At 40.9% G+C, this 14,984-nt stretch overlaps 1 protein-coding gene across 4 annotated transcripts in view; it reads right to left on the bottom strand.

The window, feature by feature from the left end:
- Positions 1 to 8,838, bottom strand: part of LOC106587286 (protein BEAN1) — a 44,521-nt gene extending 35,683 nt beyond the window's left edge. For 2 of the 4 annotated variants that reach the window (XM_045708601.1, XM_014175524.2), the window contains exons 1-3: positions 8,321 to 8,838; positions 6,977 to 7,051; positions 5,687 to 5,815 (exon numbers count right to left, since the gene is read on the bottom strand). Coding sequence is in view for 2 of the 4 variants with exons in the window: in XM_014175524.2 (XP_014030999.1) it covers positions 5,687 to 5,815; positions 6,977 to 7,051; positions 8,321 to 8,348 (232 nt within the window). In the remaining 2 variants the exon portion in view is untranslated. The remainder of the gene's footprint in view (positions 1 to 5,686; positions 5,816 to 6,976; positions 7,052 to 8,320) is intronic. The other 2 variants (XM_045708602.1, XM_014175525.2) reach the window with 1 other exon arrangement.
- Positions 8,839 to 14,984: the final 6,146 nt, after the last annotated feature.

Here is a 14,984-nt window from a genome sequence, read left to right as displayed (position 1 = left end):
CTGTACACTACAGGCCTTCATCTGAAACCCTGGGGAACTTAAAACATACATGGGTGACACAATACAAGGGTAAATTATAACCTGGGCCCTAGGGTACAGCTGGGTATAGGGAGAAGCAGGCTTGCCATAGGGCACCACTGACCTTTGCATATTGTATCCACAGCTGTGAATTGGGTATGGCATGTGTAAGCACATTTCCCGCTTTGAGAAATCCCATTGCTTTTGCAATGTGTGGAGGAACAGATGCTTGGGGTGTTAGACCAGAACACAATCATGTTTCTTCTGCCGACAGTGTTCTGGAGCCATTTTCCAGGCATCGTATTCACAGACATTCATTCTCATCATGTTTGCTGTAAATGGTGAGGCATAGACAAGGCATAGATAAAGTGATAGATTAAAGGAATATGTCTAAAGCAATTCATGTGAATAAAGGCACTCATGAAGGACCAATTCTCTCCATACTTCTCCTGTCTCACTCACTCCACCCCACAGCAGTTTGCCATTGCAATTATTAGATGCTATTAAGAAAGCTTGGCCACTAATTGCAAAGAAAATAGCTTTCTTCCAAAAGGCACAGGGAGAATTCACCTGACATCTGCCACCACTATCTGGCCACCTGCAATGCCTTTAATAGTTGTTTATTTCTACTGTGACAAGGGAACTGAAGCAGAACCATCTTGGTATTTTATCCCCGGCCTCAATATTCTAAAATCCCACCACATCTCCTAATATGCATATAGATGGTCATACTTGGACCAAGTGAAAATTCAACAGAAATGTGCAAATGTGCCAATTTCTGATATTTTCATAATTCATAAAATATGGGGTTCTTTCTGATGGATAAGCAAAGGATCATGGGTACCATTGTACTCGTAGATCATGTGCACTGAACTGGAACAGACCGTTTAAAATCCGGTCCTGTTTTTTACTGACACAGGTGCTTTTTTCTGAGGACATGATTTGCTAGGATAAACAATCATACTTATTAAGATGCAAAGGGTGCAAAAGGATTGGCTCTTTGATCAAAAGATAAAAAGGAAATACACAGAGTATACCAAATATTAGGAACCTCCCATTCTTGATACACATGTGAAACTGTTGAGCGTGAAAAACCCAGCAGCGTTGCAGGTCTTGACACCTACTACCGTACCCCCGTTCAAAGCCACTTACTTTTTTGTTTTGCCAATTCACCCTCTGAATGACACACATACACAACCCATGTCTCAATTGTCTCAATACTTAAAAATCCTTATTTAACCTGTCTCCTCCCCTTCATCTACACGGATTGAAGTGGATTTAACAGGTGACATCAAAAAGAGATCATAGATTTCACCTGGATTCCCCTGGTCAGTCTATGTCATGGAAAGAGCAGGTGTTCTTAATATTTTGTACACTCAGTGTACATCTTTGAATACATTCTGACGTACATATAATTGAAAGTGTTTAAGGAGAGAACAACTCAAGTGGCCATAGATCTCCCTATAAAATATGAAGGCACCGAAATAAGTTTTGGAAAGACGACGTGCCTCAACTTTTGTCTGTGAAAAGGCTTCATAATAGGTGTTGCTAAAATGTATGTTTAAATAGCATTACATACTGTGGGCAAACACATTGTAATTACAGTGTAGGTATGATATGATTGGTGTGATTGCACATTGACGTTTGGGTGTACGTTGACATTTACATGCATTGGATTTCCAAACAAACTCAAACTGATTGTGTTGAAACCTTCCCTCTCCCTTGCTGTCTCTGCCTGGCCGGTTCCCCTCTCTCCACTGGGATTCTCTGCCTCAAACCCTATTACAGGGGCTGAGTCACTGGCTTACTGGTGTTCTTCCATGCCGTCCCTAGGAGGGGTGCGTCACTTGAGTGGGTTGAGTCACTGACGTGGTCTTCCTGTCTGGGTTGGCGCCCCCCCCCTTGGGTTGTGCTGTGGCGGAGATCTTTGTGGGCTATACTTGGCCTTGTCTCAGGATGGTAAGTTGGTGGTTGGAGATATCCCTCCAGTGGTGTGGGGGCTGTGCTTTGGCAAAGTGGGTGGGGTTATATCCTGCCTGTTTGGCCCTGTCCGGGGGTTTCATTGGATGGGGCCACAGTGTCTCCTGACCCCTCCTGTCTCAGCCTCCAGTATTTATGCTGCAGTAGTTTATGTGTCGGGGGGCTAGGGTCAGTCTGTTACATCTGGAGTATTTCTCTTGTCTTATCCGGTGTCCTGTGTGAATTTAAATATGCTCTCTCTAATTCTCTCTTTCTCTCTCTCGGAGGACCTGAGCCCTAGGACCATGCCTCAGGACTACCTGGCATGATGACTCCTTGCTGTCCCCAGTCCACCTGGCTGTGCTGCTGCTCCAGTTTCAACTGTTCTGCCTGCGGCTATGGAACCCTGACCTGTTCAACGGACGTGCTACCTGTCCCAGACCTGCTGTCCCAGACCTGCTGGAACCCTGACCTGTTCACCGGACATGCTACCTGTCCCAGACCTGCTGTTTTCAACTCTCTGAGACAGCAGGAGCGGTAGAGATACTCTCAAAGATCGGCTATGAAAAAGCCAACTGACACTTACTCTTGAGTTGCTGACTTGTTGCACCCTCGACAACTACTATGATTATTATCATTTGACCATGCTGGTCATTTATGAACATTTGAACATCTTGGCCATGTGCTGTTATAATCTCCTCCCGGCACAGCCAGAAGAGGACTGGCCACCCCTCATAGCCAGGTTCCTCTCTGGGTTTCTTCCTAGGTTTTGGCCTTTCTAGGGAGTTTTTCCTAGCCACCATGCTTCTACACCTGCATTGCTTGCTGTTTGGGGTTTTAGGCTGGGTTTCTGTACAGCACTTTGAGATATCAGCTGATGTAAGAAGGGCTATATAAATACATTTGATTTGATTTGATCCCAGCTTGTACATCTCTGAAATTGTACAAGTTGCAAACAGGTATTCACACACAAACAAATGACAGTACACACAGACCAGATAACACAGATTACAAGATCTGGTGTTTTCCTGGTAGAGAGGCGCGGCGGTTGTTGTGGATGTTGAGGAACCGTACATTACAGTGGTGATGGATGTGGTCTGGGGAGTGCAGCCACAGCGTAGAGCCTGTCTGTTCCTGTATGTCCCTACTCTGACAGACAGCCAGCAGGGCATGAGCAGGGTGAGCAGGATCACTCCAGGGGATCCAGAGCCTCCGTCACAGTCCCTAGGTCTGCCTTGGCAGCGGTGAGGAGAAGGTCAAATCAGGAGAGGGGCATGATGGCAAAGTGGCAGCATTAGTCAGCCACTTGCTGCTCTTAACATTATTTATTTACCTACTCAACAGATGCCCTGATCCACTGGGAGATGGATGGATTTACATATCATCCACTTCTACAGCTGGATATTTAGACAAACAATTTGGGCTAAGTGTCCTTCTCAAGGATAGAGCCCCGATGTCCCATCTGTATCCTTTATCCTTCAGCGAGCTATCCTTCACTGAAGCCCCTTTTTCAATCAGAACGCTGAAATAAAAGACCAACTTAATACAGTGTCCCTGCCACACTAGTATGGGGTGAAGATACTTCTTGGAAGTGAATGACTATGACAAAGAATACACAGAACAAAGTGAAGAGGATAGTGCTGTATCCATGAAAACCACTCCACTATTTAATTTGACATGGGAGCACAGAGCCAGTACTTTCATTTGAGAGCTGAAGCAGATATCTGCACTGTGACTAATGGAAGGTTAACAGGAGATTCAGGATGCTGGAGGTTATCTATTCACTGCAAACAATGCAAATAGTATGCTTGGGCATACAGTATGAAGCAGGTAATATCTGAATTAATACATTATACAATTAATACACATATATTTGATCAAGATGAGAGGATTTATCCATTGAATGTATTTAAATGTAAAAGTATATCAAATCGCAATATTAACACGTGTATTATATTATAGGTCCTCAAAAGGAAAGGCATTAAGAAATAAAGATCGCTTAGATAGTATCTGCTATCATGACATGCAGATTACAAAGACATTTTTAAGATGGCAAATTCATTTCTCGAAGACATTCTCAGTGATCTGTTTGTGGAAAGTGAAGTTCTACACCTAACACTGAGGTACTGAAATAGTAGCAACACACTTGGCCAGCCACACGTTGATGGGTGATCCCCAACAAAATATCAAAGAAAGTCCTCAGCTACAGTGTCAACATAGAGGACTGTGCTGGGCATAGTGGCACGTCCATAGAGGAACCTAAAAAGATCCTGCCTTTCCATTCTCTTTATCTATTTATTTTCTCGATTCATTTTTTACAGCTTGCCCGAGAGCGGGGAGTCCGTCCACCGAAAGTCATTCCACAGCCTAGGGGGCTGGTGACATTTCAGGTGTGAGGGGGGATGAGCTGTGAATTATAGATTAGAGGGAAAGAAGGGATTGGTGAGTATTACTTTGAGAGGAGCTATGATTGTCAGAGCAGCCAGCAAGGCTGTATAGGTTTAGCCACCCTTCGTCACTGGGAAAACTCCCATTACAGCTTACTTTATTAACACCGACACAAAAGTCTGTGTGCAGTCTAAACACGCTAAATACTTTGAAGAGAGTTTAAACATTTCCTCTCATCTTGATATTACTTTATTCAGATTTCAATGGTTATGTATGTAGAATACGGATGCCATAAAAATCACACACGGGCCAGCTTTAACGGGTACAATTTCCTCCCTGATCCCAGCCCTCTCCCAATAGTCAGTCAGGAGATGGATGTCGTGGCTGGTTGAGGAGCCCTCGGTGGCTCATTAGAGCTCTTCTGAAGAGTGCCAGGGACCACATGACGTATCGAGGTTCCACTGACTGACTGCAGCCGTTTGTGGGCACAATTTTCTCTCTCTGCAAACAGTTTAGTGAAAGGTCAGGCTGCATTAGTGGCGGGTGTAAACACACCGTGGCCGAGGGGACAAGCTGTTCACTGGAAAGGTACTTATAAAGGACCGAGGCTACCTAGCAGCCAATAGATCATATTTCAGAGATGGTGTTATATAAAAGGCAAAATGGCACAGTCTTTCCCTGAGGCCGATTCTTAACACAAAAAGGCAACACGTGGTCACTACTGATGTACAAACCATGTTTTTGTCACTGTATTAGGACTGGAACATCACATTTTGAGGATGGATGACAACCCGTGTTGGTAATATCAATTTATTTATGTTTATTTTTTTTTTGTTAGCAGGAACCGGCATTTTGTGTCATTTTGACAGCATGGGATGTGTATTCCCATAACGCTGTACGTACAGTGATGTAATAAAATCATGTCAATCAACACTACGAACACTAACGGCTACCACCTCAGGAAGTCACTATAGATTTAAGACACCTGAGGTCGTTATTTAAGTGGTTCAGTTCTCTGGACATTGGCCTTGGGGTCTGCATTTCTGTCAGGGAAATTGATGATATGAAGAGGTCTGCCAGAGGCAGCTTACAACTACACTATTTAATCAACTAAAGACAGAAACAGATGTTCTCAATCACATCCCAGACATACGTTGCCATGGTTATTATTGTCTCTCTAAAGAGGCAGAGTTACACGTTCTTAGTCATTACACGTATAATATTATGTGGATAATCAGTCTAGTATACACCGTGACAAGAACCATTAAGACAATTCACGTAAACATAATGTGCAGTAAACATGTAAGGATATGTCCCTTACCTGAGCAGATTAGTTTCATCAACATGTACTCCCTTCCACAGTCCTTCTTATAGTAACATTTCAGCCGGTTAATGAGGCAGGTGCCGAACTTGAGCTCCTCTCTTCTGCACAGAAGGGCGATGTCCTCATCTGCAAGGGCAGGCAGAAGGGAGGGAGATTGTGAGGGGGGGGAGGGAGAAAGAGAGAGAGCGAGAGAAAGAGAGAGGGGGGGGGGGGGGAGTGATGTGAGTGACAGGCTCCCTGTTGTTTATAAAGCCTGAGGCACATGCATGTGTGTGTGCGTGTGTATTTTTGTGTGGTGTGCAGCCAAGGGGCCACCCACACTGCCCCGTGTTCATTAGTTTTTCCGGTACATGACCACAGGGTCTGAGTGATCCGATCAATACCAGGACCCCTCTACATGCAATATTAAAGGGAAACTTCAGGATTTTGGCAATGAATCTATCTACTTCCCCAGAGTCCAATGAACTCGTGGATACCATTTGTATGTCTCTGCGTGCAGTTTGAAGGAAGTTACTAACTAGTGCTAGCGCAATTGCTAACTAGTGTGTAGTGCAATGATTGGAAGTCTATGGGTATCTAGCAGATACCCACAGACTTCCAGTCATTGCGCTAATGCTAATTATCATTGGCTCACAAAACGACATCTAACTTTCCTCAGACTAGAGACAGAGGCATTAAAAATGGTACCCACGAGTTCATCTGACTCTGGGGAAGTAGAAAAAAGTATCCCTTTAAGGCGTTTGGAGACTGGATTTGTGACTTGGTGGAAATGATTAACACCGAAATCTGCTTCAGATTGCTTATCTTGAAATGTACGTGTAATTTTCCTGTTAAAGAACAAATCAATACGTAAATGAATCAAGCACTGTATCATACGTGTGTTATTACTTTGAGTATTGTGCATGTGTGTGTTTATGATTAAATGAGGTGAGTCATATATGATGACCTTTACTCTGCGCACACTGTATGAAGGATGACTGTACTGCCTGCCGTCACAAAGCCCTGCCATTCATGTCCTGTTTAAAGCACAGTATATAACGTCACGCTAACCAAAGGTGCATAGTGCACTTACATAACACTGCATCTTCCAGGCAGCAGCGAAAATCTCTTAAGATTCTAGTACACTCCGTTCACGGACCATGAGTCCTGTATTATACATTAGACACACCATACATTCATATACCAACACTCATGTATGATATAACCTGTGCATTCCTTGTATAAGAAGCCATGGTTAAATATTGTACTGAGCATTGGAACATCATGTAAAACACAGAGAAAACTCACAGGCGTTGGAGTAGTTGCTGACAACTTCAATGGCGTTTGAGGTGCCACAGACAAGGGGAGTGTGCAGTGCTAGAGCTGTCGAGGTACAGGGCAAAAATGAAACGGAGAAAGAGGAAGCGTTCATCTCATTTTGTAGTCCTGTCAACTTTGTTTTATGGTGACTGGGGTGTTATTCCCTCTTGGCCGACTCCGACGTCACATCATGCCTCTTTAGCATTTCTGCCCAGGCCCGATGAGGCTAATGCAGAGATTGGACAAGCCATGGCTTGGCTTGGTATTTCAGGTCCAAAGGAGAATGTGGGACAAAGCCAGTAATGCATATTGGCTTTGGTCAACAAGCTGCCATGACCATTACTGTCTGAGGCAAAACTACATCAGAGCTGACTACAGATCAGATATTCAGACAGTCATGCCAGTTATCTCACAACATCAAAGCCCAACCTTTATGGTGATGTGACAGTATTATTGACAAGCTAAAATGTGAAGATCAATTTAAGACTTTAATATCCCCCATAGAAAAATCTATAGTTCTTTATTCATTCATTTTGCCCTGTGAGCTCCGTCTTTTTTGTATTTATCAAAGGCAGAAATTAAGTTGATTAGTTGTGTAACCAACCCAGTATCAGACAGTTTCTGGATACCCAGATCAATATGTTGAAAAAGAACCAAAAAGGATTATGGAAATGAGGACAATCAATGGAATTGTAATAACTTCTCATGACCATTATGTAACATAGTCAGTGGGTTGGCATCTTCCTCTACACCTACAAATAGAGCACTAGGATAGATACTTAGATTTTATATGAAACCAGATGGGCCTCTAAACTGGCTGTCCTACTGTACAGTAACATGGACATTTCAAATGCAGATAGTCCCTTTAAATTGGACAAGTATAGTTCCACGCAGAGCTCTGTTTCCATGTACACTGTACCATATAGATTCTGTGGATGTTTGGAAGATAAATGCAATGCTCTCTAGCTAGATTCTACATACTCATCACTATGCTCATCAATCTTGGGCTAGCCCTATGTGACAGCCCACATTTGGCCTATTTTGGGTCAGTCATCAATTCATGGCCTTCCTTGGACAAGAACCAAGCTAATAACGTAATAATGAGAAAATATGAATGACTTCAATACATTTTTTGGAAACATTCTATGAAAGCCCAATCATGGCGCATGGATGCCATGATCTCAATGGTGAAACATCTTTAAAGGTGTACCCACAACACAGCATAACTAAAAAAGCAACTGCTCAACCTGGAATACTCTACGCAGATCACAGGTCTATAAACCAAAATTCAACAGTTTATCAGACAAGAAGAAAGAGTGATACAGTACGTACCCACCGACCGGTATAAAAATATCCCCATGTGATGCAGGTGTTTTCTTGTCCTTCGATTTCGGATAGACTACCTACCCAACGCCAGCAGAAATATTACTTGTTTAATTCGAAGAAAACATCGTGATTAAAAGGGTTACGATATCTTACGGTGCCACATAATATCTGGTGTGAAAACGCTCAGAACACCTTCCCTGGTCTAAATTCCAACTCAAACACGCGTGCCGTCGACCGGAGACATTGCCCACCTGGCCAAAATAGCATGTATATCACTCATTAAACTTCCGGTAGATACTCGACAATACTAGAGTTTTTCTAAAATTCACAGTGTAACCATCGAGCATGTCAACCAAATGCCTTCAAAAGCCGTCAAATCAAACACTTTGCAGCAAGAAGCATCTTCTATGTCCCGCCATGGCTGCGAACGTAGTAGCTCGTTTGCAGAGCTGAGTTATCCAACATACAGTATTATAATGCCATGATATTTAATTTAGATGACAAGCGGGTAGCGGCAGTCATGTGCCAACACTGGCGTTTGTTTACAAATGACATAAGGGTAGTTGGATGGATACCATATTGCAGATTACCGGGCAAATACAATATGAATGTACCAGGATGTAAGAGCACCAAAATAGTCTGTTTTAATGTTAAGTTTACAGTATTTTTATGATTTTTTTTTCTTCCGTTTTCTCAAGCAGACAAAGGCTATATGTTGTAAACTGTCTTCTGACATCCACACATTTCGACTGTTATCCACTTTATTCACTGTTTATTCATGTATTACTACATAGGAGGATACTGAAAAAAAGGAGATTGGAGTCAATACCATTTCAGTTGAATCAATTAGGGAAATTCCAATTCAAGAATTTAAGAATTTTCATTGAATATAACGGACATTTTTCATTTTTAGCTTAAATAATAACTTGCGAAAAGTCACTAGACCTACACTGAGTATACAAAACATCAAGAGCACCTGCTCTTTCCATGACATAGACTGACAAAGTGAACCCAGGGGAAAGCTATGATCCCTTATTGATGTCACTTATTAAATCCACTTCAATGAGTGTAGATGAAGGGGAGGAGACACGTTAAAGAAGGATTTTTAAGCCTTGAGACAATTGAGACATGGGATTGTGTATGTGTGCCATTCATAAGGTGAATGGGCAAGACAAAAAAATATTAGGAATGTGTTACATTTTTGAGTGGTACAGCGGTCTAAGGTACTACATCTCAGTGCTAGAGGCTTCACTACAGACCCTGGTTCGATTCCAGGCTGTATCACAACCGGCTGTGAGCCCCATAGGGCGGTGCACAATTGGCCCAGCGTCGTCCGGATTAGGGTTTGGCCGGGGTAGGCCGTCATTGTAAATAAGAATTTGTTCTTAACTGACTTGCCTAATTAAATAAAGGTTAAATAAAAAAATATATAAACAAACAATTCATAAAGTTGATGTGTGGTATTACAAATATTCCATGATAGGTGTGTTGGCCACCCCTACTGGTGATATAATGCATTGCCAAAAAGGCTTGCTGATGATGTATATTATGATACGTTCTTACCATTATGTTTGTCTGCTGAGGGAAATTGTAATTATGTGTACATCATAAGGACAATGTATCCATACCCATAAACTTGATAGCATTTGGATTTGTAAATGAATGCACTGTAAACCCAAAGGCATTTTTAACTCAAATATTTATAGTAAGCAGAACTCAGTCAATGAAAATGTGGCATTGACTCAAAAGTAAATGAGAAGTCACATATATATATATATATATATATATATATATATATATATATATATATATATATATTTTTTTTGTTTTTTTTTTTATTTTTTTTTTTATGATACAATAACAAATTCACTTTTTTTCCCAGCATGCTCTACTGCAGGTAGATTCTTTAGAATTGTTTTGAATATCTTTGTTTTTGCATGTATATTGATTAGTCCAATAATTTAGTTAGATTTTTTTGCACCTGTTAGTGAAATGCTTGTTCCAGATTAAATAGCTTAGGTCTCCTCACACTGTTTCTGACCCTGGCAGTTATTATGAATGCAGGTTGTGGGTGAATAAAAATGTCAACTGTTGGATATAACTGTGGCTGGATTCCAATAGGAATTACACATCACTTTGCAAGCCAGCATAATATGACTTGCAAGCAGGGTTGCAAAATTCTAGTAAACTTCCCAGGTTTTTGCAACCCTAATGTGGCCTGTAAACCATGAGTTTTCAGGCCACTGTAAAGCTAGGCCTCAAAATAAAGCCTTATGAATATGTACTGTATTGTCATAGAGTTTAATTATAATGATAACATTTGCCTAGGAACTCACTTGGTGAAGGTGAATTCACTAACACAAACACTCATGGGTGGCAACTATACAATTCACTCGAAAAGGCGAGGCACACTGGGAAATTAAATTGGAGACGTGGCTTAGTGGGGGCATTAATCAACATTTTCAAGCTGATATAACTCAAATCTGGACCCCCTACAGGGTCACAGTGACTCGGTTTGAGTAATGGCTACAAAATCACTGAGTAACTGTACTCAGATATATTAAGTGCAAAGGGTTTCCTCAAAAGTTGTGACAGCACATTGAGGTTTACAGTGTGTGAATGATTCATGCCCAGTCAGAAACATGTTGTATCAATAACAACAGGAGCCTTTCAAAGCCTCAGCAAATCCTATCTGTTAGGATCAATAACCTCTGTGACAAAGTGATGCTTGGATGTGATCTCGAAGATGAAGCAAATTCAAAGTAGCAGGTTCAGCATGGTCAAATACATAGTCTCCATTTGGCTAGTTTGGCAGAGGCAGTGGTGTATAGTACTTAATAAGTAAAAATTCTTAAAATACTACTTAAGTTGTTTTTGGGGTATATATACACTACTGGTCAACAGTTTTAGAACACCTACTCATTCAAGGGTTTTTCTTTATTTTTACTATTCTCTACATTGTAGAATAATAGTGAAGACATCACAACTATGAAATAACACATATGGAATCATGAAGTAACCAAAAAAGTGTTAAACAAATAAAAATATATTTTATATTTGAGATTCTTCAAATAGCCACCCTTTGCTTTGATGACAGCTTTGCACACTCTTGGCATTCTCTCAACCAGCTTCACCTGAAATGCTTTTCCAACAGTCTTAAAGGAGTTCCTACATATGCTGAGCACTTGTTGGCTGCTTTTCCTTCTTTCTGCGGTCCAACTCATCCAAAACCATCTCAATTGGGTTTAGGTCAGGGTATTGTGGAGGCCAGGTCATCTGATGCAGCACTTCATCACTCTACTTCTTGGTCAAATAGCCCTTACACAGCCTGGAGGTGTGTTGGGTCATTGTCCTGTTGAAAAACAAATGATAGTCCCACTAAGCCTAAACCAGATGGGATGGCTTATCGCTGTAGAATTCTGTGGTAGCCATGCTGATTAAGTGTTCTAAATTCTAAATAAATCACAGACAGTGTCACCAGCAAAGAACCACCACACCATAACACCTCCCACTCCATGCTTTACGGTGGGAAATACACATGCAGAGATCATCCGTTCACCCACACCGCATCTCACAAAGACACGGCGGTTGTAACCAAAAATCTCCAATTTGGACTCCAGACCAAAGGACACATTTCCACCGGTCTAATGTCCATTGCTCATGTTTCTTGGCCCAAGCAAGACTCTTCTTCTTATTGGTGTCCTTTGAGTAGTGATTTCTTTGCAGCAATTTGACGATGAAGGCCATAATATGGACTTTGTCTTTTACCAAATAGGGCTATCTTCTGTATACCCCCCCTACCTTGTCACAACACAACTGACTGGCTCAAACACATTAAGAAGGAAATAAATACCACAAATGAACTTTTAAGAAGGCACCCCTGTTAATTGAAATGCATTCCAGGTGACTACCTCATGAAGCTGGTTGAGAGAATGCCAAGCATGTGCAAAGCTGTCATCAAGGCAAAGGGTGGCTATTTGAAAAATCTCAAGTACAAAACACATTTTGATTTGTTTAACACAATTTTTGGTTACTACATGATTAAATATGTGTTATTTCATAGTTTTGATGTCTTCACTATTATTATACAATGTAGAAAATTGTAAAAATAAAGAAAAACCCTTGAATGAGTAGGTGTTCTAAAACACTACCTTTCTAAAGAAAAGAATGTACTTTTTACTCCAAACATTTCCCCTGACACCCAAAAGTACTGATTACATTTCGAATGCTTAGCAGGATAGGAAAATGGTTAAATTCATAATGAATGTGAAATGATTTATACTTTTACTTTTGATACTTAAGTATATTTTAGGTATTCCATTTACTTTAGATACTTATATAAGTATATTTAAAACCAAATACTTTTAGACTTTTTCTTAAGTAGAATTTTACTGGGTGACTTTCACATTTACTAGTTTTCTATTGCGGTATCTTTACTGTTACTCAAGTATAACAATTGGGTACTTTTCCAGCACTGTGCAGAGGTAGTCTGATAGAGGAGAACATATCTATTGTGTTACCATATAATGGGATCTGCCAGTCCAGTTAGGAGGGTTCGAGAACACAGAGAAGCCAGAGAATACAAATATGGTGCAAATACAGCCAGTTTAATTTAGAGTGCAGCCCGGTGATGATAGGTCTAGTGCAAAAAGTGATTGTCCAAAATGTTTAATGATATTTACAAGAAGCTAAATAAAATACAAACGAATCTACTGAACTCAAAAAGGCAAAATGCTTAATAGCCTTAAACAGGCCTGCCACTCACTCACGTGAGCAATGAGTATAACAAGCGTTCTAGCAGTTAAGAGCGTTGGGTCAGTAACCAAAAGGGTGCTGGTTCGAATCCCCAAGCCAACTAGGTGAACTATCTGTCGAAGTGCCCTTGAGCAAGGCACTTAAACCTGTTTGCTCCTTTAAGTCACTCTGGATAAGAGCATCTGCTAAATGACTAAAATGTAAATAATGACTAGAGGATGGTATATAGCCTGAAAAGAGACTCCCAAAATGGGCTAAACCATAAACACAGAAAGAGTTAGGTTTTTCAAAGACCGGTTAAAATGGGCACAATAAAAAAGCCTAAAAAAAAACAGGTTTACAGTACATCCAACTTTTTATGCAAGTAAAGTACATGCCCAATAAAAAAAATTCATGACAGGCCAGTAAACTTTCCAAATGTAGACAAAACAAAATATGCTAGACAAGGTGGGATCTTTTTGTGTCTGTAAAATTAATTATGCAAGAAATGGCAGCAAAAACACCTTTATGTGCAAATATTGATATGACAACCATCATATCTAAGTAAACTAGGAGTCACACAATGATATGTTGTCCTCCCACTATGACTCAGGAAAGCATGTAGTTTATTAGAGATGGGTGGAACTGGGGCTCCCAAGTGGCACAGCAGTATATTTATTTAGGCAAGTAAGTTAAGGACAAATTCTTATTTACAAGGAAAGCCTACCCCAGCAACACTTGGCCAATTGTGCACCACCCAATCACAGCCAGATGTGATGCAGCCTGGATTTGAACCAAGTACTGTGGTGACACCTCTTGCCCTGAGATGCAGTGTCTTAGACCACTGTGCCACTTCTTAGTATAAGGCACATCCCTGTCGCGCACTGTTTCCCACAGTTCTGTTAAAAAACTAAGATAATACTTTTATTTCCCTTTTGACTGACATTCAAAAGTGTCACACAAGCATGAAGATGTCGTGCTCAAGGGGGAGAGGAGGGGAAGGGGCGGTGTCCATGAAGGAACCAATGCTCAAGAGGGAGCGTTCCTGCAGATGCAGTCATGCCCACATGCAGAAACGCCCCGAGTTGTGGGCTGCAGTTGCACACTATTGATTTATTACGCTATAGATGAAATCAATTATGAGGAACTTCACAGGCTGGTGAAAGTGCACCTGATAAGCTTGATGCTCCTTTCCAATTCCTATCGAAGGTCTTATTCTGGTGACATGATGATCAATGCTTGGTTTTGACAAATAAAAATAATTTCGCTCTTATATCCATAATAATCTCATAATATAGGTGGCATACCCACTGCACTGTATCTGCGAGTTGTTGGCCAGAACGCACATGCCAAGACCAGAATGGGCACATTCTCTATCTAAACCGTGCAAAAATGTAGGACAAAACAATGAGTTGAGTTCAAAATGCGATGGAAACTTTTTTTTGTTGGTACATGGGAATTTAACCGCAAAAGTTATTTTTATGTGTACTATGTCATCCCTCACAGCCTTGTGTCCGTAACAAGTCAATTTGATGGAAACACATCTCTGGTGGGAAAATGTGCATATTGTTTTTATGCGGACTTTAGAATATTCGCATGAAAATCTGTCACCAACTGGATAGAAACCTAACATCTGACAAACAAACATTTACACATCCGACATGAATAGGAATTACTTGCAATGTAAAAACATTCATCCATAACGGAATAATTACCGGTGTCACTGACGTGATAGCCTATAGGCCAATGATGAAGTAGTCTAATGTTGCGCGCACCCTATAAAAAGCGCACCAATACCGGAGATGGCAATCATCAAACACAGGTTGGAAATGAAATGTAACTTTTAGATTATACAGTAAATTATTTCAATGTTCCAATAAGTCGTTTTTTGTGTAGATGTAATGTCACTAGTAGCATAAACAATAATATGCGTGTG

Source organism: Salmo salar, chromosome ssa26 (assembly GCF_905237065.1).
Source record: "Salmo salar chromosome ssa26, Ssal_v3.1, whole genome shotgun sequence".
NCBI lineage: Eukaryota > Metazoa > Chordata > Actinopteri > Salmoniformes > Salmonidae > Salmo > Salmo salar.
Note: the sequence above shows the minus strand (reverse complement) of the source record. Positions and strands in the feature narration are given on the sequence as shown.